The 23913-nt window shown below is 48.0% G+C and overlaps 1 protein-coding gene across 1 annotated transcript in view; it reads left to right on the top strand.

Moving 5' to 3' along the window:
* Window positions 1-23560, top strand: part of VPS35L (VPS35 endosomal protein sorting factor like) — a 125362-nt gene extending 101802 nt beyond the window's left edge. The window contains exons 28-31 of the mRNA XM_060077719.1: window positions 8214-8379; window positions 16151-16269; window positions 22152-22298; window positions 23003-23560. Of these exons, the coding sequence (XP_059933702.1) occupies window positions 8214-8379; window positions 16151-16269; window positions 22152-22298; window positions 23003-23101 (531 nt within the window). The 3' untranslated portion in view covers window positions 23102-23560. The remainder of the gene's footprint in view (window positions 1-8213; window positions 8380-16150; window positions 16270-22151; window positions 22299-23002) is intronic.
* The last annotated feature ends 353 nt before the right edge of the window (window positions 23561-23913 follow it).

The raw sequence follows: 23913 nt of genomic DNA, 5'->3' as shown, positions 1-23913 counted from the left end.
ACATACATTCTTAGTCCTAAAAGTGCAGGGATGTTCTATCTATACCTGTATTGGTTTTCTAGTCAGATGTTTGAATTTTTCAATGTGTTTTCTATTCATTCTGTGTCCAGGGTATATAGTCTAGGCTCTCTATATGGCCGAGGGGATATCGCTTAGTAGTGAGGGCTCAGGCCTCCGGACCAAGACACCTAGGGTAGAATCCCAGCTCTCCTTCCTTCCAGCTCTGTAGTTTCAGGTGATTGTGTAACATTACCAGGATGCAGTTTACTTATTTACAAAATGGAAGTAATAAGAGTATCTACATCTCTAGGTTGTTGTGAGGATTAGGTGAGCAAATGTACGTGTGTGGTTAGAACAGTGCCTTAGCGCATAGTAAACACTTAAAAAGGTAATGGTGTTGTTATTTTGATGGCAAGTACCAGAAACCACAACAAGATAGTAAAAGTCGAAGGGGATATTGTTGGAAGATGCTGGGGTTTCTCGTGAAATATAGGAGATGAGAAGTCAGGCTTGGGCTGGAAGGAATCAAGGCCACTCCCAGGATCCAGCATTAGGACCTTCACCCTAGTTGGGGTTCTTAACCTGGGGTCCACCTACCCCAGGGTTTCTGGCAGGGCAACCATGCATTTAGATGAGAAAAAAAAGGTTTTTGTGTGTTTTTTTTGTTTTTTGTTGTTTTACAAACCTCAGTGAAATTTAGCCTTTTGCTTCAATATGAATCACAGGCAATGAGCCACAGTACCAGTTGGCAGTAGCTGGGACTTTGTCACGAAAATAATCAACAATATGTTTATATCACATTTCAGGTGTGAAAGTTATTTCAGAAGATCGTCTACATGTTTCCTTCCTTTAAAAGTGCAGTAGTTATTAGGCCCATCATTACTTCATCAAGAAGTAATAGATTACAATATAACAAATACATTGAAAAAATATTTTGACAACTATATTTTAGCATAATTGATTGCCTTTGTAGTCTTACATATTTTATTTTCTGCATTAAAAATAGTACTCTGAGTTGTGCATAGGCATCACCAGGTTGTAACAAGGTCCAGGCACAAAACGGGTCGGCTCCTGATGAAGCCAGACGTACATAGGAATCGGGGATGATTTTTAAAATAGAGTCTTGCTTTGTCCCATCCCCGCCTCCCCACTGAGAGTCTCACTCAGTAGGTGGGATTGGCCCTTGAAGCAGCATTTTTGAAAGCTCCCTCATCAAGTCAGGGTAGGTGGTCCTAGGACCACACTTTAAGAAATGTCCCTCTGGACTCAGGCCATGAAAGCAGCCCAGCTCCTGTGGGTATGGGGTTCCTTTTTGGGGTGATGAAAATGTTCTAAAATTGACTGTGGTGATGACTGTACAACTCTGTGAATATACAAACAACCTATGAATTGTGCATTTTAAGTGGGTGAATTGTTGGGTGTATGAATTATATCTTAGTGAAGCTGAGAGAACAAAAAGTGAGTTGCTCCGAAGTTTCCAAGTTCAGATCCCAAGTTCTTTGAAGAGGGGCTGGATATTCAGGAGGCGGGCTTGATGCTTGATTTCAGTGTTTTCAGATCTCCTTCTTAGTACTTTATAATCAATTTCTCTCTTTTTTGGATATTCTAGTTATTTGTCAGGTGACAAAATCAGGGTTTCTAATGAGGAAGTTGATCAATGTCATTGTTCATTGATTAATTGGGATGCATTTTCCTTCTGCATATGGAGTTTTCTCTGTTAAAAATCACTGGAGCCTTGAAGAAAAGCTTGTGTTCAGTCCTGACCCGATGACTCAATAGCCTTGTGGCCTTGAGAAAGTTTTGTAACTTTCAGAGCCTCAGTTGTCACCTTTCTAAAATGTCATCCAAATGCACACCTAGCCGGGCTGCTGTGAGGATTGACTGAAATGATAGCTATGAAAGTGCTTTGTGAACCAGAAACTTGGTCCCTGGAGTCACAAACTGATGACCAGTGGGTGGAATCCAGCCCGGAGACATACTTGTTGGCCACATCATGATGGAAAACACTTGGAACTAATTACCCACATTTAAAAATTGGTACTCCACAGGAAACCCCAGATATTTAGTTCCTTGTGAAAAACCAGGTCCAGCCATGGGAGGCCCGCATTCCCCGCCTGGCCAGTTGGCCTCAGCTGGAGAGCAGCTACCCTTCCTGGGGGGCATGTGCACTCTCTCCAGGTCCCCGGGTGCCTCTGGGTCCATTAAATCCTTTTCTGTTGCCTACCGTTCCCCTAGGCATTCAGGGGAACCCTCCTGCCAGACTTTATTGGTTCCTGGTATCAGTGCTCAGGCTTTTGCCAGGATTTACTAAAGATGATGAGATGAAGAATAGCCACAGTTCGTGACTTCTTACTAGGTGCCCTGTGCAGTGCTAACTCCCTTCGTCAACATTCAGTCTCTAGGAAAATGCCCCCAAGCCTTGCAAGGTAGGAGTCATTGTAACTTTTCCATTTAAGGAGACCTGGAGCCCAAGAGGCTTGCCTGGGGTCACGCCGCTGTTGAGCAGCAGAGCTGGGAGGTCTGTGCTGCCCCAGAGCCTGTCCTGCAGGATCTGCCTGAAACGTTTGCAGGGGGCTTTATTTGCTCAAGGTTCTTGAGACTTAACAACCCTACGTCCCTCCTGTGGGATGCAGCATAGTAACTACTGGCCGGCTCTCCGGGTGCAATGAGATGTTGAGCCTGAAGGGCCAAGGCTGGGCGCTAACCGAGCTCAGAAGCCAGAGGATGGGCCACATGCGAGCCCCGCCCGCTGTGAGTAGGTTTAGCAGATGACTCCCATATCCCACCTTTACCTGGTTCACATTTTTACCTTTCATGTCACAGCTTTTTTTAAATTCTATTTTTTAAATTTAATTTTATTGTTGTAAGGACATTTAACATATCTATCCTCTTAACACATTTTTTTTTTTTTTTGCGGTACGCGGGCCTCTCACTGTTGTGGCCTCTCCCGTTGCGGAGCACAGGCTCCGGACGCGCAGGCTCAGCGGCCATGGCTCACGGGCCCAGCCGCTCCGCGGCATGTGGGATCTTCCCGGACTGGGTCACGAACCTGTGTTCCCTGCATCGGCAGGCAGACTCTCAACCACTGCGCCACCAGGGAAGCCCCTTAACACATTTTTAAGTGGACAGTACAGCTTCGTTGACTCAAGGCACAATATTGTACAGCAGATCCCTACGGCTTATTCATCTTGCTTAATTGAAACTTTAAGCTCATTGATTAGTGACTCCCCATTTCCTCCTCCTCCCAGCCCTTGAATTCCACGCTTTGATTCTGTGAACATGACTATTCTAGATGCCCTGTATAAGTGGAATCATACAGTATTTGTCTTTCTGTGACTGGCTTATTTCACTCAGCATAATATCCTCAAGGTTCATCCAAGGTTATGATAGCATTTCCTTTTTTTTTTTTAAAGGCTGAATAGTATTCCATTATATGTGTATACCACATTTTATTTATCCATTTATCTGTCAGTGAACATTTAGTTTGTTGCCACATCTTGGCTGTTGTGATAGTGCTACAGTGAACATGAGAGCACTAGTATCTCTTTGAGATCCTGATTTCAATTATTTTGGATAAATACCCAGAGGAGGGATTGCTGGATCATATAGTAGTTCCATTTTTAATTCTTTGAGGTACCTGCATACAGTTTTCTATAGTGGCTGCACCATTTTGCATTCCCACCCCCAGAGCACAAGACTTTTAAAGAATGGGTTTGGAAAGCTTTGATTCATTTTATTTGTTTAGAAAAAAATTGAAGCCATTTTAGACCAAACAAAATACCTGGCCCACTCTATTCATACTTATAAATGCAGAAGTAAATATTCCCCCAGGACAGCCCTCTCTCCTCAGCAAGCAGCACCACCTTTGGAGCATTATGAAGCATTCTTCTTTGGCGTTAGTAGCAGTCAGCCCCTTGGTAGACTGCAGAACAGTCTTCTCTATGTTATTGAACTAATGCATTTCTTTTAACAACATTAGGTAGGATAAGCAAAGTAGAATTAATTGAACAAGTTCAGTGTTACCACTTCACACGCCTAATTTTGATTCAGTTGAAATTTGTAGGCAGTGGAAATGTTTCCTTCAGTTTTCTGGCACTAATCACCAGGACACAGCAGGGAAACGTCTTTTCTCCGTCTTATCTTTGAGAAAACGTCCAGCCGTCAGCATAACATGGTATCCAGGTGCTAAGATTCATTCATTCCGTCCACCGTGCAAATATTTGTTGATCTGGGAATGGAAGAGTGAACATGAGAAATGTGTGCTCCCACTCAAGGAGACAGATGCTAATAAGCAAATAAATACTTAACTACAGTTGTGTAAGGTGTCATAAAGAACTACAGGGACCTCTGAGAGCCTCAGATTTGAAGGGAAGTGGGTCAGGGAAGTTCCCTGAGAATGTGTTACCTGAGCCGAGATCCAGAGGAAGACTAGTAGGTCCCTAAGTGCGGGGTGGGGGGGCGGGGGGAGGGTGTTCCGGGCAGAGGGAGCAGTGTGGGTAAGGCCTTGAGGTGGGAAGGGTCACCCAGCAGCACTGGAGGGTCTGGAAGAGAGCCGCAGTGACGAGCGAGGTGATGAGAGACTAGAGGGACACCAGGGTCTCGAGCTGGCAAGATGGGCAGGGGCTGGCTGCAGCAAGGCCAGGGAGCTCTGCTGACTCACCGAGGGCCTCGCATCTCCATGGTGATCTGTCTCCTGCCCTCCACCCCCACCACGTCCTCCCAGTGCCTCTCTTTCCTTTCTTGCCCTTCCTCCCAGTCCCCTTGTGTTCTGGCTCCTTTTCTAAAGGACTTGAATATTTATTTAACACACTTACATACCTTTTACAGTGAGCCAGCCAGCCATTCACAAATACTCACTGCAAACAAACCTGTTATTATCCTCATCTCACAGAAGCAGACCCTGGCACAGAGAGGTGAAGTGACTCACCCAGGGTCACCAGCTAGTAAGTGGCCAAGACAGAATTCACAGCCAGGATGTGTGTACTCGGCACTGTCTTCGCTCGCTGCCTTTCAGGTCTCCTGGGAAGTTAGTCATTTTCAGGGTATTCCTTCCCTCAAGCAGTGACATTTAATAGAAGGATTCCCGCAGACCAAGGAACCAGAGGGATATTCTGAGTGGTTGAAGGCAGGCCCCCTTTCCGTGCTGCAGAGAGAGAGAGAGAGAGAGAGAGAGAGAGGTTTGAGTCCCTCCCAGGCGCCCCTTGGGAGTCGCCTCCTGAGCATTTGTTTGCTGCCGGGCAGCCTTGGCAGAGACCCCAGGGGAAACCTTTTCCCCCTCGGATTGCCAACTGAATTGGGATCTCTTTTTCTTCTTTAAAAAAAAAAAAAAAAAAAAATCTGTGCTTGCCTTTCTTTAGTTGCTGGCACTGGTACAATTTCTTTTGAAAATGTTACAACCACTGAAGCGTGGCTATCATGTGGAAAATGTTTTCCTTGTAGAGAAGGTTGGAAATAATCTCTTCGTCTCTTCGGTTGAAAGCTAGCAGGAATGGCTGGCTACAAACCTTCACGTCTCCGTTACCCCTTCTTCCACCTTTTTGAAGGTGTGTTGAATGCTCCCTCACAATAGTTATGGCAATTTGTACTGAAATTAAGTTACTGGAACATTCAGATTGTTGTCTCTTTCCAGGGCAGATCCTGAAATAGAATATATTTTGAACATCCACATAGCAGAACGAAATAGCCTAGTTAGAAACAGCTGTTAGCAAAGAAAGGCAGTAGTAAGCTGCCATCTGAGACTGACTCAGGCAATGGAAGGCGGACCATGGCACAGGCAATTTTGCTGCATGTAGTTTGAGGTACTCAGATTTTGGAGTATCATGTGTCTTCTTTTGTGCCGATACCGTAACAGCAATTCCTGTAGATGTTAGCAGCTGTACAAATCATCTCCCACTACTCCACCCTCATTCTCACCCATTGGAAGTATTACTGCTGTGTATCCACACATTGAATTACGTAGCTGTTAACTCCCGCCCACCTCGGTTATCACACTTCTACTCCATGCCTGAATTCAAGACAGCCGACTACGTGTATGCCTTCCCCCAACTAGCCAGCTCCATAAAGTCTAGTTCATCCCTAATTCATCTGTAGAGAGGCAGTATAAATAGAGTATTAGCAGTTAGGAATGTCCACTCTGGAGCCAGACTCCCGGGGCTCAAATCCTGGTTCCCCCATGCACCAGCAGTGTAGCTCATTTCCCATCTGTGAAATGCGGGGGAGAGGAGGTCATAAAAGTATCTTCCCGGAACGTAGAAAAGCTATGGTAGCTACAATAGCTACCATAAAAGTTAGCTGTTGTTTTTGTAGCCACCTCAGTGCCTGGCACGTAGAAGGTGCTCGAAAAATGTTATCCACTCAACATTATTTACCTACCAAGTGCCTGCTCTGTGCCCAGCACTGTCCCAGGAAGCAGAGACAGGATTGGGGCACCCTTTGCAATCCTGGGCAGTTCTGGCAGTGTATTACTGGCAAACACAACAGATAAAGTACCTGCCGTCCTGGAGGTTATAGGCTAGGATGAAAAAAAAGATGAACCAAGAGGTATGTTTGGGTAGTTAGGAATAAATAAGATCACTTCAGATGCTGAGCACTGCTCTGAAAAAATGAGATGGATGACTTGACGTGCAGAGAGACTAAGAGAGATGGGTAGGGGCTCTGGATTGTCGATCAGGGCAGGAGCTAACATGTAAGATGAGATCTGGAGGCTGTCAAGGAGCCAGTGAAGCCAAGTCTTGCAGGTGAATATTCCAGTCAGGGGAACAGCAGGGCTGGGAGGCCAGACCCCCTTGGCATATGAGCTGCCCTCCGGAGCATCCTGTGCCCTTCAGTCTGGTCTGTGTGGGAGACTGGCCTCTGGGGATCGTGTCACCGGGGCTTCCTTCCTTCTGGCTTCCAGCTGGTTCAGCCAGAGTGAGTAGTGACGTGGGCTGCAGGGCAGGAGGAGAGCGAGGCTGGGGTATTTATCCCCCAACTCTCACTGGGCCGTGTTTGGCGATGGCTTTGTTCTTCCATCCAGGGCTGCAGCTGCTGCTGGGTGGCCTCCTCCAACCGCAAAAACTTGCTCCCCACCACGTGCTTTCAGCCCGAGGATGGTAACAGTTTCCCTCTGTTGCCAGGCCCCGGATGCCTCATCTTTCCTCGCTAGTTCTCTTCATTCTCATAATCTTGCATTGAACCACCCTTGTTTAACCCTGGTGAGCGCGTCCTCTGTGTCCTGCCAGGACCCTGAGCGGTCCAGCTGGTCCCAGGAGCCATAAAGGTGGCGCTGGACTGAGTGAGGGGCAAGGTGGACCAGCCGGGTCAGCAGGGCGATGGCAGCAGGAGCTGGGGAAGGAGGGGTCTTTGGAGAGCATTCAGCAGGGGAGCCACTGCATTGCATATTCCTTTTCTTTTTTCTTTTTTTTTTTTTTTTGCGGTACGCGGGCCTCTCACTGTTGTGGCCTCTCCCATTGCGGAGCACAGGCTCCGGACGCGCAGGCTCAGCGGCCATGGCTCACGGGCCCAGCCGCTCCGCGGCCTGTGGGATCTTCCCGGACCGGGGCACGAACCCGCGTCCCCTGCATCGGCAGGCGGACTCTCAAACCACTGCGCCACCGGGGAAGCCTTGCATATTCCTTTTTGGAACTGAATTGAAGCTGCTGACTTTTTTGCATCCCAGCACTGGTTCAGTTTAGCATCTGAGAAACACTGTTATAAGCTCTGTGACTGACTGTTGGGATTTTCCTCTCCCAAGAGAGGATCCTCAATTCAGCTGTTAATGTTGCTGAACGCCCTAAAGAGTGAGGCTGTGTTTAAAGTCGGTGCCTTTGGTGGTGAGAGTGATCATTTGGGGGTTTACCCGAGGTAGGTGGCTTCTGCTGTGCCGTCTGCAACAAGACCTGCAATCTAGCTTTTGTAGTTGGAAGAACAGGGCTTTTTACTGTTATGGACATAAGAGCAAGGCTGTAATTTTGGAAACAGCCCATTAAACTGACAGGTAATTTTGCTTTCTTTGCTCCGACCCAGAGCTCTCAAAGCTTGTCTCCCCGGACGGGAGCGTGTTGTTTAGTGGAGTTAACAACGTTGTGTCACTTTTCTCTCTATTGTTTAACCATAGCTGGCACTCTGATTTCTCTACGGCTGCTAAAGGGAGGGACCTGGGTTTCTGTCTTGATTTTTTTTTTCCTCCTGCTTCACATCTACGATTATTTATCCTTTTTTTCGTCCTCCACTAGGATCATCCTGAACACGGGGTCCTGTTTCTTGTTCGAGAGCTGCTCAACGTGATCCAGGACTACACCTGGGAGGACAACAGTGATGAGAAAATCCGCATCTACACCTGTGTCCTGCACCTGCTGTCCGCCATGAGCCAGGAGACCTATCTCTACCACGTAGACAAAGGTAGGTGGGTCCCCCCACCAGACTGCACTGTGTTTGAACTTCTGAACAGCAAGTGCAGGGTTTTCATTGTCTCTTTTATTTAATCCCCTTGTGTTTTACCTACCATGAACTTCTAGTCCAGGGTCTTGATAAATTTGCCCAGTGTAAGAATTATCTGGGGAGCTCTTAAGAATACAAGTTCCTGGGCCCCATCTGTCTCTTCTAAATTAGAATCCCCAGGAAGAGGCCTGAGAATTTGTATCTTTAACAAGCATCCAAGATCATTTTGGCAAACCGACGAGTTCAGAGAAGCACTCTCTTGGATCAGTGATGTCTTGGGTGTGCCACAGAATAACCTAGAATGGTGATTACATATGCACATGTATGACCTTCATCCCAGGCCTGTTCCTTACCAGTTTCATGTGGGTCCTGACCTGGACCCTTAGAGCAGGTGCTTGGAAGAAGGAGATGGCCTTGCTCCCCAACATGCAACCAGCCGTCTTGAACTCGCTCTTACAGGTCTGGGAGCAGCCTCCTCATGTCCTTGACACAACGTGGGACAGTCCCAATTCCAGACCTCTGCCCACTGAGCCTAAGCATCTTCCTGCTTCTCAGAGCCTCAGTTCCGATTTTTGGTTTCCAAAAAAATGGCCCTATTGTTAAAAGCGATTTGGCCAGTAAATGAATACTTCAGGGTTTAAGCAACTGTCTCTACACTTGGATATTTTAGGGAACAAATTTGCAGTGCTAAGGATGGCCTCCTGTTATAACTCTCAGAGGCTTCTTCTGGCTGGGATTTGGGGGCTAAGGTTACGTAAAGATGTAACTTGGGGAGGCTGGTTAGTGTCAATGATGATTAACTCCCACGATCTGAGCTCCTACTGTGTGCCAGGTTCGGCACCAGACTCCATGGGCCTCTTTCTCCTTTAATCCTGACAGCATTATGAGGAGGACGGGCATTTGTGTCCCCATTTTACACACAAGCAAGGGGAGACACCGAAAGACAACATGGTTTTACCAAGCACGTGGTTTCCAGGGCTCAGGGCCAGTTAGTGCTCAGAGTGGAATTCACTGTGGTACATGCATTATGCTGCCTCCTTGATTACAAAGTAACAATATTTTGATTAAAGTATATCATAGTGCATACATACAATAAATCATAAAGCTCAGCAGATTCTCACAAGGTGAACACACCCAGTAACCACCACCCAGATAGAGGAATCAAACATTACTAGCTCCCCAGAAGTCCCCTGTATGCCCCTGTCCGCTCAGCACCACCACTTTCCTCTCTACAGGTACACTGCTCTCCTGACTTCTAACATTACAGATTAGTTTGCCAATTTTTGACTTTTCCGTAAATGGACTCATTTAGCAAGCATTCTTTGGCGTCTGGCTTCTTTCACTGTGTTACGTCTGTGAGATTCTTCTGTGATGTGTGTAGCTGTTGTTCATCCTTTTGCATTGCTGCATAGTATTCCATCGTGTGACTATACCAGAATTTCTTCATTCCCCTGTGGATGCAGTTCTGAGCTGTTGTGAGGAGTGCTGCTGTGAACATTCCTGAATATATAACTCTTGGGGTTCATGTCTTTCGGGTATATGCCCAGGGTGGAAATGCTGGCTGGTGGGATTTGCTTATGTTCAGCTCTGGTAGGTAGTGTCTCACAGTTTTCCAAAATAGTTATACCAGTTTACACTCCCACCAGGCATGAATGAGATTTCCATTTGTTCCCTTGATATGGTCAGTCTTGTTCATTTTGCCTCTTCTGATGAGTGTAATTTGCATTTCTCTGATGGCTAATGAGGGTGAGCTTTTCCTGTATTCGTTGGCATTTTTACTTCCTCTCTTGTGCAGGGCACGCAGGGGGCTCAGAACAGAGAAACTTTTGAGGACCAGATGCTGCTCCGGAAGTGGGTCTGTAAACCTGGGCCCTATGAGAGGAGCAAGCCCTCTCCTCGCTCTTCCCTTCCTTAAACAGATTCACTGAATCCCCTGTCTACACAGCACAGCAGGGCGGACTGTAGGAGCCAGAGCGCCAGCACAGGGAGCGTAGCTGTGTTTGACAGGTGGAGTCTAGTTTTCTAGCTTTTAGAGATGAAAACAGAAGGGTGGGTTTTCTTTGCTGCCTTCTTGGCCCAGCTGTTTACTCTGGGTGCACAATTGTGACCTGACAGTTGTCTTCGTAGCAGAGAGTCCCGGGGCCCCGGGAGGCTTTGCAGGGGTGAAGGCTCCATTTTCCCATCTCTTTCTTAGTCGAGGCAGCTCTTTAGACAGCGCTGACAAAGGTTCGAACTTTTGAAAAACGGGGGTCAGATTTGTTTTTTGCATTTACGAAGGATGCCTTGGCTGTTTTCTTTCCAGATGAATAAGAAGAGACTGTTCTGAAATGACCTGGAGCCAAAACTCCAGTGCTGTCACGCGAGCGTGCGAGAGAGTGTGCTTGCTGTGGAAGGGCAGGGCACTCCCGACACTGAATGTCTGTTTATTTAACACGCAGATGTCTAGTTGGAAGAGTGCAACTCAGGGGCCCGTGGCGAGTCGGCACAGCCCCTTCACTCCTCCATGTCACCTGCCAGGCCCTGGAAGCATTTGGGGTTGCGACCCCAGGGCCAGACAGATGCAGAGATCCTGGGCTATTTTTAGTAGCCATTTGCCAGGGATCTCATTTCACCCCATTGTGAGCGCCAGTCTGGACTCTCAGGCCTGCTTTACACTCTGGCCAGGCCAAATTACTTCTGTCAACTTTGCGCTTCTCTCCCTCCGTCACCACCAAGTGTTAGCATGGAAACACTTTCCCCACTTCTGAGCCCGTTTTTCACTTTCTCTGTGAGTTTTCCACCTTCAGGGTTCAGCCTGGATCTCACTGATTCTATAATTCCATCCCAAGCCTAGGTTTTAGGATCCTGGGACCGCCAGGCCGCCCTCTCCTGCCACGCAGCCCATGCGGTAGTGATTGCCCGTTTGCTCGTCTGCACCTCCTGTGGACTGTGTGCTCTGTGAGGGCAGGACCCGGTCAGCCCGTTCCCCACCCACCACGTCTCTGGGTCCTGGAACCTGGCGCAGAGCAGGCCCTCACCTAGTCCGTGCTCTGCGTGTGTGAGCGGCCTGCTCTGAACACGCCTCTGACCCCTCTGGGCAGGATGCCTGCAGCTTGGGTGGTTGGCCACAGGTGGTCCTAGACCATCTCACTTCTCCCCTGCTGCTGGGCTAATCCTAATGAGAGTAGGTTACTCCATCTCAGAGTAAGACTGGAGATTTATGCCAGGAACTAGCCTAGTCTTCAGCAGCAGGTGTGAGAAATTCCTTTACCAGCTGCATTTTGCCACCCTGCAAAATCGGATGGTGGTGAACGGCTGAATCAAATTCTTTCTCTTCTTACAAGAATGACCGCTGTCTTCCACGTCATGGACAGGAGCTGAAACACAGCAGCCAGAGCGAGAGCTGTCTCAGAAATCCTGGGACGGATGCCTGCAGCTCAGGGCAATTCACTACCAACCTGTGTCACAGGAACAACTACAAAGCCAGCAGCCGACCCAGGAGAGCACTCCCAGAACATTCCCCACAAAGGGGCAGTTCAGAACCGGAGTAGAGGTTTCATGCGGACAGAGAAGCTGGGGAGCAAGGAGACCAGCTGTTCTCCTCGTTCTCGGGCAGTAGTATGTCTGCAACCTGCTTACAAATGGTTCAGCCAAAATAAATGACGTATATATCTGTGTGTACGTGAGAGTGTGGAGAGAGCAAGCGAGAGAGCTTCATAGAAGTGGCAAAACAGCATCAACGGGTGATGCTGGGTGAGAGAGAGGCAGCGTGTCAATGTACTGCTATTCCCACTGTTCTACAGCCTTGACATTTGTTTAAGTAAAAAGCTGGGGATAAAAGAAGAAGGAGTTATTCTTTTTTTTTTCCCCACTTAGAAACTCAGTAGTAATTTATTTGGAAAAAGATAAGCAAAGAATGGCTCATTAAAAAATACATTTCATAGTGTCGTTCTTCCTCCTTCATATTTTTCCCAAATGCCTAATTGGGAGTTAAATATAAATGTAAGAATTTTAAAAGAATATTATGTACAATTTTATTGAAGTAGAAGGAGTTATTCTTGAAATAGCAACTAGAAATGTACATGAAGCATCCCTGAAATTATTTTGTCAATCAGTTAATTACTACATGCTTATACCTGTACCATTCCCCAAAAGATTCAAGACAGATTACAGGAAATATATAAAATAATAATTTTTTAATTGAAAAAACTGGTTCCTAGGAAGTTATAAATTAGGAAATATATGGCTGTATATGTCTGTGTGTGGTATATAGGTATACTGGTTTGTCACTTTACTAACAGTGTATTATAAATATCTTTCAGTAATAGTATATTGTAGCAGTAGTATAGTATAGTGTAGTACATGGTAGTTAACAACTGTAGATCATATACTTTTATTGTCTTCATAGTATTTTATTTAATGCTAATGCCACAGAGCATTTAATCAAAACTCTTGGTAGATATTTCCACTGCTTCTCCTCTCACCATTATACACAACATTTATAATGAACATACATTGAACATACAATGAACATTGTCCTCTATGATGAAACAATACCACATATATGCATCTTTGTGCAACTGGGGGGATGATTTTCTTAGGATAAATCCCTTGGAGTGGGTTTTCCCAAGTCAAAGATCTGACCTTTTTCTGTACTAAGACTTCTTCTTCTGGGGGAGTAAAATATACAGAGTGATAAAAATACATATAAAGTTTACCATTTTAACTATTTTTAAATGTACAATTCAGTTTTATCAAGTATAGTTGCAGTGTTGTGCAACCATCACCATTATCCATTTCCAAAATTTTTTCATCCTCCCAAACAAACTCTGTACCCAATGAACAATAACTTCCCCCTTCCCCCCTCCCCCCAGCCTCTGGTGACCTCCATTTTACTTTCTGTCTTTATGAATTTGCCTCTTCTAGGTACCTCATATAAGTGGAGTCATACAATAGTTGTCCTTTTTAAAAAAATTTATTTTATTTATTTATTTTCGGCTGCGTTGGGTCTTCGTTGCTGCACATGGGCTTTCTCTAGTTGCAGCAAGCGGGGGCTACTCTTTGTTGCGGTGCTCGGGCTTCTCATTGTGGTGGCTTCTCATGTTGTGGAGCACGGGCTCTAGGCGTGCGGGCTCAGTAGTTGTGGCTCGCGGGCTCTAGAGCTCAGGCACAGTAGTTGTGGTGCATGGGCTTAGTTGCTCCACGGCATGTGGGATCTTCCCGGACCAGGGATCGAACCCGTGTCCCCTGCATTGGCAGGCGGATTCTTAACCACTGTGCCACCAGGGAAGCCCTAGTTGGCCTTTTGTGTCTGGCACATTTCTCTTATCATAATGCTTTCAAGGTTCATCCATGTTGTAACATGTAGTAGAATTTCATTCCTTTTTGTGATTGAATAATATGCCACTGTTTAGATAAACCATTAAACCACATTTTGCTTATCTGTTGATCTGTCAGTGGATACTTGGGTTGTTTCCACCTTTTGGCTCTTGTGAATAATGCTGCTGTGAACATTCATGTACATGTATCTGTTTGAGCCTCTGCTTTCAAGTCCTTTGAGCATTGGAGTTGCTGGATCCTGGAGTTGCTTTCCCACAGCAGCTGCACCATTTTATATCCCCACCAGTGATGCATGAGGCTTCTAGTTTCTCCACATCTTCATCAGTACTTCTTATTTTCCTCTTTGTTGTTGTTGTTTTTAAATAACAGCCATCCTAATGGGTGTGAAGTGGTAGTGGACATTTCTTAAGGCTTTTCTTACTGATTTCCAAACTGTGGTACTCCCACCAACAGTTTACCCAGGCCTACATCAAAACCTGGTATTCTTTCTCACCTTTGTTAATCTGATAGTACTAAAAGTTCTTCTGTGGTTTTAGTTTTCTGTTCTTTGATCACTAGTGAAATTGAACTTTTTTTTTCCCTAAAATTATAGGCCATTTAGATGTATTTCTGATACATTGATGTATTTGCCAATTTTCCTATAAGTGACCCTAAGAGGGGTCAATTTCTTAAAAGCTCAGAAGCCATCCCTGCACATTGTACCTTGGCTTTTCTTGTCTTCATGGCCAATCCCTGTTTAACGTGATCCCCTGGTTCTGTAGCTCGTTGCCAGCAGTACAGGGAATAATTCTATGCAGGCCCTGACAGACGGCTGGTGACTTTGACCATAATGGGGCTATCCATTGTGGCTCTGACTCTCAGCCTCACCCATCTGCAAGCTAAACGGGTGCCCCGTGTCCCTCGCTTGTGGTGTCACCTCTTGTTTGCATCACAGAACTTCATGGGCTTTACTGTGATCTCATATGTATCATCCCTTTTTGATTGTATATGCCCAGGAGACAGGATCCTAGGGATGGTGATGAGCTGGGCCGAGAAGAGCACAGCAAACCACATTCCTTCCCCCAGATGAGCTAAGCTGAACCGGTTTATTGACAATGTCTCTAAACCATGAACTGGATTAGCACTGTGTGTACATGGCTGTGTAAGCCCAGCCACGCCCCCCCCCACAAGGCACCTGCACGGCCCCTGTTTTATCAGATGTCACTGCACCTGGGACAGTGGCCCAAATTTTAGGCCTCCACCAGATCAGAAACATCGATAAGAGCTGCCACTGCACTTTTCCTCTCCTTGACCATTTAGCGCTGAGGGTGCTCCAATGGTTTTGCAGTGAACTGAGCGCCACTCATTCACACCAGAAATAACTATGCTCAGCCACGTACAAGTCGGCATTTGGGAGCTGGGGTGAAAGCAGTTAAAAAAGGATCTGGCGAGAAAAGGCATGTAGGGAAAGAACTGACTCTGCAAGGCAGAGGTTGTGGTTCCCTTACAGACGGTAAGATTTTGCAGCAGCCTGGCCCTGACCCCTCACCGCCCGCCCCCCTAAAAAAGAAAGAAAAGAAAGAGAACCACTGAAGTGTCCGCAGGAGGGACCAACCAAAAGCATTCTGGTCCATCACACAATGGACTACTGCTCAGCTAGTACAAGCAAAGCAGCACATCCATATATGCTGATACGGAAATAGCTCCAGGAATCATTAAGTGAAAAAAAAAACCAAGTGCAAAACAGCACCCTGTAGAGTCCCTCTCCTTCCTTACCCAGAGGTCATGCTTTGTGTGAAGGTCGATAGGAAGGAGGGAGGGGGGAGGTCAAACTCAGGCTGTTCGTGCAGCTGCTCTTTCTCTAGACAGCGGCTGTCACAGGAGCTGCCCAAGGAGAGAGGGGACTTTAGTGAAAGGGTTCAGGTTTGCGAGAAGATGTAGAGAACCTTGTGTTCCATCTGCACAGGTCTTGAGGCGGAGTGACAGGGCAGGGGGCTGGGACTGCTTAGGCTTTGACGGGAGCCTCCCAGTTTGGGATCCTGGCTGGGACAGGCTCGGAGCCTCAGTGTCCCCATCTGTCATCTCTTGCACATGCCGGTTATGAGGACTCCACAGTAACACCTGTGAAGCGCTGAGCCCAGTGCCTGGCACACCGGTGCTCAGTATTGACAGCTGTTCTCATGGTCACGGTGATGCTTGCTGTCCCCCTCCATGGCAGGGCCGGAGGGGACAGACTTCAGAGTCTGAGCTCTCTGGCTTAGCCAGTCTGGAAGGCCAGGTGTTTTCTCCATGATTCCCAAGGCCCCAAGCCCGTGGGAAATTCTGGCCATTTCCATTTGCCCTGCTTTGATTTCCTGCCACCTGCTGACACCACGGCTGCCTCTCCCTGGCCTTGGGCTTGGGAATGTCTCACTGCTCTGGTTCCTCCCATCAGTTGACTCCAATGACAGCCTCTACGGGGGAGACTCCAAGTTTCTGGCCGAGAACAACAAGCTGTGCGAGGCGGTGCTGGCTGAGATCCTGGAGCATCTGAAAACCCTGGCCAAGGACGAGGTAGGTGCCCCTGCCGCCCCCATCCCCGCCGCTTGCCCTGAAAGCACGCGTTCCCCGGGTGCTTGGACACTGGTTCGTCCAGGGTAACGCGCCTGTGTGAAGACTGTTCATCGAGGGCCCCGGGGCCTTTGCTCCCGCCATTTTCTCTGCCTGCACTGCGCCTCCCCAGGGTTCCCCTGGCCACCCCTCTCATCATTCGGGTCTCAGCTCAAGTACCTCCTCAGAGTGGCCTTCCCTGAACCCTGTGTCAAGTAGCCACTACACTCCTGCGTCCCTCTGAACTGTCCCTGTGACGCTCGGGCATTCTCTGAAATGCTCTGTGTGTTCACGTCTCAGTCGCCTGCCTCCCCCACCAGAATGTAAGCTCCATGTGGCCGGGACCTCAAGACGTGGGTCTCGGAGACCTGCCTGCGCCTGAGACAGGGTCTCTGGGATCCATCTGTCACTCACCCCGGCATCCTCACCTTGAACCTGGCGTACAGCGGGTGCTCAATCAGCACATGTTGAGTAACAGCCTGCACTTTCCACACCTTAGCTCTTTGAGGCCCACAACAGCCCTGTGATGTAGGTGCTGCATTCATTCTCCTTGGACAGAAAAGAAAATCAAGGCTCAGAGAGGTTTCCAGAGCTCCTGGTTTCCTCTGGCTGTGACAGAACAGGGTTCCCACCCAGATCCCCAGGCGTGAATCCGTAGCCACTGCATCACCCTCCTCGGTCAAGGCCTTACCACTTACCTTTTAAGAAGTGGCATACGGTTGTTGACCAACCATGATAGTAGGCTATGCTTGCCCAGCCTTTTTCTTTTTTTTTTTGCCGCACCCCACAGCTTGCGGGATCTTAGTTCCCCGACCAGGGATTGAACCCGGGCCCTTGGCAGTGAAAGCTCAGAGTCCTAACCATTGGACAGCCAGGAAATTCCCATCCCAGCCTTTCTTATACGTAAGTGTAGTGTGGAGAACTTTGCGTGTGTGGTTTCCTCTAATTCTCACAACAGTCCCATGAGTGGGAACAGCTGTTATCCCTTTACACTTTCCAGATGAGGAAGCTGAATCCTAGAGTGGTAGCTATGGAATGTGGTCAAGGCAATCTTCTAGAACCCATGCCCTGATCCACAGAATATATTTATCAGATGTTGCGCCGTTGCCTTTTCAGAGCAGTTTTTCCCATATTCTCCATATAGATAGATGGTTGACTGATTTCAAAATAATTTCCAAATTATAGTATGATCTAAATAACCACCTGGTACCCTTCCCCAGTTACTCCATTTTTGCAGCTTCAGCTCAAACATGTGGGTGACAGTTGGATCCCAGTAGCTCTGACTCAGGCTTGGTGGACATTGTGTTAAGGCTGATTCCTGCTGTGTAATCAGGGTGGGGAGGTTGGCAGTGACTCTGGAGTCAAAGCCAGTGCCTGACCTTTCTCCGCGTCCTTCCCCTGGGGCAGCTCATGTCAGGCTTCTGCCTCCACGTCTGCCCAGCCCCACCAGTCTTGCTCTTCACTACTCCAAAGAAACTGACAGCTCATTCCTGATCTCATGTTGGCAGATTCCTGTTTTCTCTCACTGCCACTCACCCCCCACCCCCTCCAATTCCCTTTCCCAAACCCAGGACAGATGTCGGACTGCAGGGTTCCCAGTGGCTTTCCAGCCCTCCCCTTCCTGCCCACACGCTTCCCCAGCTCCCTCCTTCCCAAACCTCAAGTCTCATGTTTTTAGGATTTGCTTCTCTACTCCCCACCCCACTAAATCCTTTGAAGACAAAATAAGATCAAACTGGACTTTTAATTCTTACTCACTTCCAGGACTGTACAGAATGCCACCATTGCCCTTCCCCGCTTCCCCACCCCACCACAGAAACCATGAGAATATTACACACACACACACAACATACATGTATGTCCCACGTTCCCATTCTCCCCAGGGTATTCAAGCAGGTCCTGGAGCGAGTGGGATTCTTTCCAGAGTCCATTCCCCAGTGGCCACTGCCGAGGTCAGGGGCACTGCACACAGGGCCAGCCTTAAGGTTAGCAGGCCAAAGGGCAGATGGAAAACACGGAACCACTGCTGCCCTGGGGGCCCCAAGAGCCTCCCAGCGCCCTCTCTAGGGAGGGAGGATTGTGGGTGGGTCCCACTGACCCTGGGGCCCCCAGGCTGCAGGGCTGTAGAATGCTGGGGAGTTAATGCTTGGAGGGCACTGGCTGTCAGTGGAGGGGGCAGCATCCGAACCCCAATTTCTTCAGGAACTGGTTTATCAAACCAGTTAGTGTTAGAAGAGGTAACTCCCCTCCTCCAACTGAAAGGCCTTTTTCGAAAGCCTGTAAACTTCGTCTCTGCAGTAGGCAGCTTTCAGGAGAGAGCCCTCATTACGCTGCAGGAGAAATGGAGTCCTTCACCTTCAGCTTGCACTGGTCACTCCCCTGTTGTGAAGGATTCTTAGCATCTTCCCTGATCCCTACAGCCAAGGGCTCTGGCTCTAGCTTCTTGCCAGAGCAGGGCTGTGTGTTTGACGGTCGCGCCCAAGAAACATGTGCCCCGGGCCTTGAAAATGCATTTCTTCACTCTGACGCGACAGGCTGGGTCCAATCAGAGGTGGCTGCTGACAGCATCAATGACCACAGTCTAGGACCTCCAGGCTCACAACAAAAATAGAGCCCAGAACCATATAATTTGGAACTATTTTAACATTTGTCTCTTTCTCTTGGGGGAGCAGGCATTGACCGTAATAACGAGTCTGAAATAATTCGGAAAGAATAGCAGGGCTGGAAAGCTTCTGAAGTACATTTCAACTCACATAAATACCAGGGACTCTCACTGAAAATGTCTGCCCATATATGCACATTTATTAGAAAAAATACGGGTGGACTGAGCTAAGATGGAACATGTCATCCTTCACTTTAACAGCATGCTGTGAGATTCGGCACAGGCGGCCCTGGGAGCGGAGGCCTCTAGAGCCCGGAGCGCTCAGACCTCTCTCAAGCTGCCGCGCAGCCAAGCTGGGCGCTGTGAAAGCCCAACGCTGGTGCCCGAGCTGAGTGTCTCATCTCGCAGCGCTGGTATCAGCCCTGCTTCCAAAATTGTCCTGTACTTGCATGTGAAGGAGCCAGCCCTACCCTAGTCAGGAGCTTTATGAAACTGTTTGGGTGTGGTGAGGCTGGGAACCAGGCCAGACGGTTACAACTTCCTGCAAATGACAATTCCCCTAGGAAAAGAAACAAAAGAAGCTCTTTTCTATTTAAAACCTCTGTAGGGAGAAGAGGGGCTCAAGGCCCTGGTTTGGTCTCTCATAATGTGTTCAGTTTCCTGGGTCTCTGCACGTCGGCTGCCTGCCTGCTCATCCCCAGACCCGTCTCTAAATGATCTCATTTTTAATGGGCTGTGCATTTAAAACACATGCGAACTGGGCTTTCAGAGTAAAATGCTTGAGAAGATACAGAATAGAGAAATAACCAGTAAGATACTGTCTTACTTGTTTGACTTTTAAAAATTCTCCCTTGCTTCAAAGAAATGTAGTTAAAGGGCCTCTCTTGGGAGACTCTTATAGTTGGATTTGAGAGTTTTCTGTTAGCTTGGTCCTTTAGATCTGAGCAGAAACCAGGGCCCTCCTGTTCCCCAGGCATCAGATGAGAGCCAGTTGAAAAGGCGAGCAGGATGGGCTGGAACCCACTGGATGGTCTCTCCCCCGTTCCCGACTGGGGCAGAGCTCACTGTCTGATTAAACAAAGGAACCCAAAGCAGGCAGCTGCCAGCCAGTTAATGAGTCCACCAGCCTTCCCTGCTTGTGCCTGCAGGCTTGGGACCCGACAGTGTGACCCCACTCCTTGACAGCAGTGCTGTTCGGTCGGCCCAGCTGCTTCTGTGACGGTCACCTGGTCCAGACCGCTGTCTAGGCAGGCTCAATTCAGGGGGCTTGAGTCTCTTCACTGTCGTCACTCAGCCACCCTCACCCAACTGCATTCTTAGCTGCTCCTTGGCAGTTTTATTGCGTTGTTTTTTTCTCCACTAGAAGACTTTAAATCCTCACTTGGGAGAGGGCGGCAGGAGGGGGTAACAAAGTTGGCTCCGCAGTTAGCCTAGTCTGCTGCTCTGTGGACTCCACACATGGAAGGATGCATGGACAGATGGACAGTTAGTAGGTTGTTTGAAAAAAGCAGGAAAAAAATATGTATTGGTCTAAACCACATCAAATTGTTCCTATTTCCCTGGGTAAACCTGTGTAGCTGCACCGGGCAAATCTGTTAGCTTCTTCAGAATCTGGATGCCTAATGTGATGGTAACCATGGGTCTATGGGGACATCTTATAAACTGGGAAGGGACATGGGAGGGTGTGGGTACCAGCACAGGCTCCAGAACTGGACGACTGGAGCTCAAATCCTCACTCTGCACTTGCTGGCTGTGGTCTTGAGCAAGTTCCTGAAGCTTTCTGACCACATCAGCAAAATGGGAGCGTATTGGTTTCCTATTACAGCTTTAAGTCACCACAAACTTAAAACAACCCCCATTTATTATCTCACCAGTTTGGTAAGTCAGAAGTTGGTGCTGGCTGGGCCAGTTTCTCTGCTCCTGGTTTCACTCACAAAGCCAAAATCAAGGTGTTGACTGGCTGGGTTCTTACCAGGAGGCAATGGGAAAAATCCACCTCCCAGCTTATTTGAGTTGGCCACTTCAGTTCCATACGGTGTAGGACTGAGGTCCTGTTTCCTTGCTGGCTGTTGGCTGAGGGTTGTTCTCAGCTTCTAGAAGCTGCCTGCATTTCTTAGCTCTTGGCCCCCTTCTACCATCTTGAAAGCCAGCAGTGGTGGGTCGTGTCCTTCTCATGCTTCAAATCTTTCTGGTCTCCCCTTCTGTGTCATCTTTCCTTTGCTTTCCTCTTCTGCTACTTGTCTCTGACTCTAGCCTGAAAAATTTCTCTGCTTTTTAGGGCTCAAGTGATTAGATTGGGCCCACCCAGATAATCCAGGATTATCTCCCTAAGGTCCATAACCTTAATCACACCTGCGAAGTCCCTTCACAGTAGCACCTAGATTAGTGTTTGGATAACCAGGAGTTGGGATCCAGCTCTAGAATCCTGCCTACCTACAGAGAGTTGTCGTGAAGATTAAACAAGGTGAGCTGTGTAAAGCACACAGCTCATACCTGTCACAGTGTAAGGACCCCATACCCACTAGCTGCCAAGGAGCAAAGCAGACACTCAAGGATACTGGCAGCACTGATGTCTGCAGCGCGAGCCAAGAGCACCCAGCAAGGGCCCAGGCGTCAGCTCTCCAGGACCCACACAGATGTGTGATCTGACCGGGTCCCCTGCTCAGGCCCACCTGCTGACTTGGGCCTTCCCCAGTGCCTTTGTTTACCTTCAGGAGCTGGTATCTTTCCTCCTGGGCCTGTTGCATTTTGGAGATTTAGTTTCCCTTCTGTCTTTACCATTCAAAGCTGGGGTTCAGGTTTGGTCTACTCTGACATTTTGGTTAGACTTTACTTGTTGGAGAGTACCTTTCACATCAGATCACTGAGCAAAAGAGGAATGATGTGGTGTGAAGAATACCTAATGGTTCCTATAAAAGCTGGGCATGGGCACCAGGCATTGGGGAGCAGTATTCACGGGGAGCTGTCTTTGGTCTTTATTACCAGCACCCAGAGGGCAGGAATAGTGGCTGAAACTTTGGCTGGCTTGAGGACACGTCTGTGAGAGACGTATCTTACCGTTCAGTTTACGCCTGTACTTGCATTAATCAAGACGGCCTATCAGTGCTGGGGTAACCCGGGGAGGTTAAGCAGCTCGCCCTCCAGAAGATCCCTGGTAGAGCTGGCCTTGGAACCCCTGGCAGTGTCAACACTGGGCCGGGCCTGAGCCCCAGTGCCAGATAGTAACCTCTTTTTTCTATATCAGGCCCTAAAGCGCCAGAGCTCGTTGGGCCTTTCCTTCTTTAACAGCATCTTGGCCCATGGGGACCTGCGCAGCAACAGGCTCAACCAGCTGTCCGTCAACCTGTGGCACCTGGCACAGAGGCACGGCTGTGCAGACACCAGGACCATGGTGAGGCGAGGCGAGGGGAGGGGTGGGGGGAGTGGGGGCCCTCACAACGCCCACCAAGCATGGCTGTCCTGGCGAGTGATGCAAGCCCACTGGCCAGGCACAAGTGGCTTCAACACAACATCAGGGCCTGGACATCAAACAGCCCCAGTCTCCCCTTCAAGAAAGGTGCCAGGCCCTACAAAGTACAGATGGCTCTCCGTATCTGCAAGTTTGGCATCCTCAGATTCAACCAACCACAGATCAAAAATATTCAGGGGGGAAAAGATTCCAGAAACTTCCAAGAAGCAAAACCTGAACTTGCCACCTATCGGCAACTATTTACATAGCATTTACATTGTATTAGGTGTTTTAAGTCATCTAGAGATGATTTAAATATACAGGGGGAGGTATGTAGGTGATATGCAAATACTACACCAGTTTCTACAAGGGATTCAGTATCCTCAGTTTGGCCCTGGAACCAAGGGACCACTGAGTAGTATTAAAAATTAATTCCCTCTGAATAAAAACCACATGTATGAAAACACCAGTCATCCCTGGTGATTTTAAGAGCAAGCTATAATCTAAGGAGTCTTATTTAAAAACTGCTGGTTTCTTCCCCTCCCTTCTCTGCTAAGAAAAAAGCCAGAGCTCCTGATACGGCTGATTTGTTGGAGCCCTGAGAGTTATGAACCAGAAAGGAGATGAGTCTTTCTCTTTCCTCCTAGGTGAAAACTCTGGAATACATCAAGAAGCGAAGCAAACACCCAGACATGGGGCATCTGACCGAGCTGGCCCTCAGGCTCCCTCTGCAGACGAGGACCTGACCCTAGGGGCTCTGGTGCCAAGTCCAGAAAGACCTATTTTGCGTTTTTGTTTTTATTTTTACACACGTACAGATTGGCTTCTCTACTAGATTATTCTGCCAGTGAAGCGAACAAGCGGGAGCTGTCAGAGCATTCGAACCCACTCCTGCTCACTGAGCGCGGCATCTTAGTGTTTCTTTGCACAAGTGGCCTTCAGAGGGGCCTTTAGGGAAAAACTGAAGAATGCAAGTAACATCTTTCCTTTCTGGAAGGTGTTTTTTAATTGGAAAAAGCACCTTGAAAAGCAGTCCACTTGGACAGACCCACTGTGCCCTTTCCCTAATTTGCTTTATATCAAAATCAGTTCTTGATTGGACTTAGAATATGCTGGTGGATTAAAGGAGAAAGTGAGGTCAAATCTGAGATACCCTGTGGCTTTGATGGAAAATATACTGTAACTGAATAAACCTCCTGAAGGAACACTTATGTTCATGACTGTTCATTTAATTACAGTTGACTCTCATCTGGAAGAGAACGTGTCTAAACATACTGCCTGGTTTTCTTGCAGCCATAACCCTAAACAGCATATGATTCTGTCTACTTTTTTTATCAGTTCGGCGGAATCTGATTCTTGTATTACCACTAATGAGCTTCCACTGACATTGTGAATCAGTAAGAGCATTAATATTGGTGGTGGTGGTGACTCACAGCCTAGAGCCCCTTGTGCAGGAAAATGCATCCAAGTTGTGGATTAAAAGTGCCCCCGAACTGTTGTACTTTTGGAAGGTATACACTGAATGTAGATAAGACTACATTTCACCTCTACTCTGTGA

This window comes from Mesoplodon densirostris, chromosome 16, assembly GCF_025265405.1.
Source record: "Mesoplodon densirostris isolate mMesDen1 chromosome 16, mMesDen1 primary haplotype, whole genome shotgun sequence".
NCBI lineage: Eukaryota > Metazoa > Chordata > Mammalia > Artiodactyla > Ziphiidae > Mesoplodon > Mesoplodon densirostris.
The sequence above is the reverse complement of the archived record's forward strand: the minus strand, read 5'-3'. Positions and strand labels throughout refer to the sequence as shown.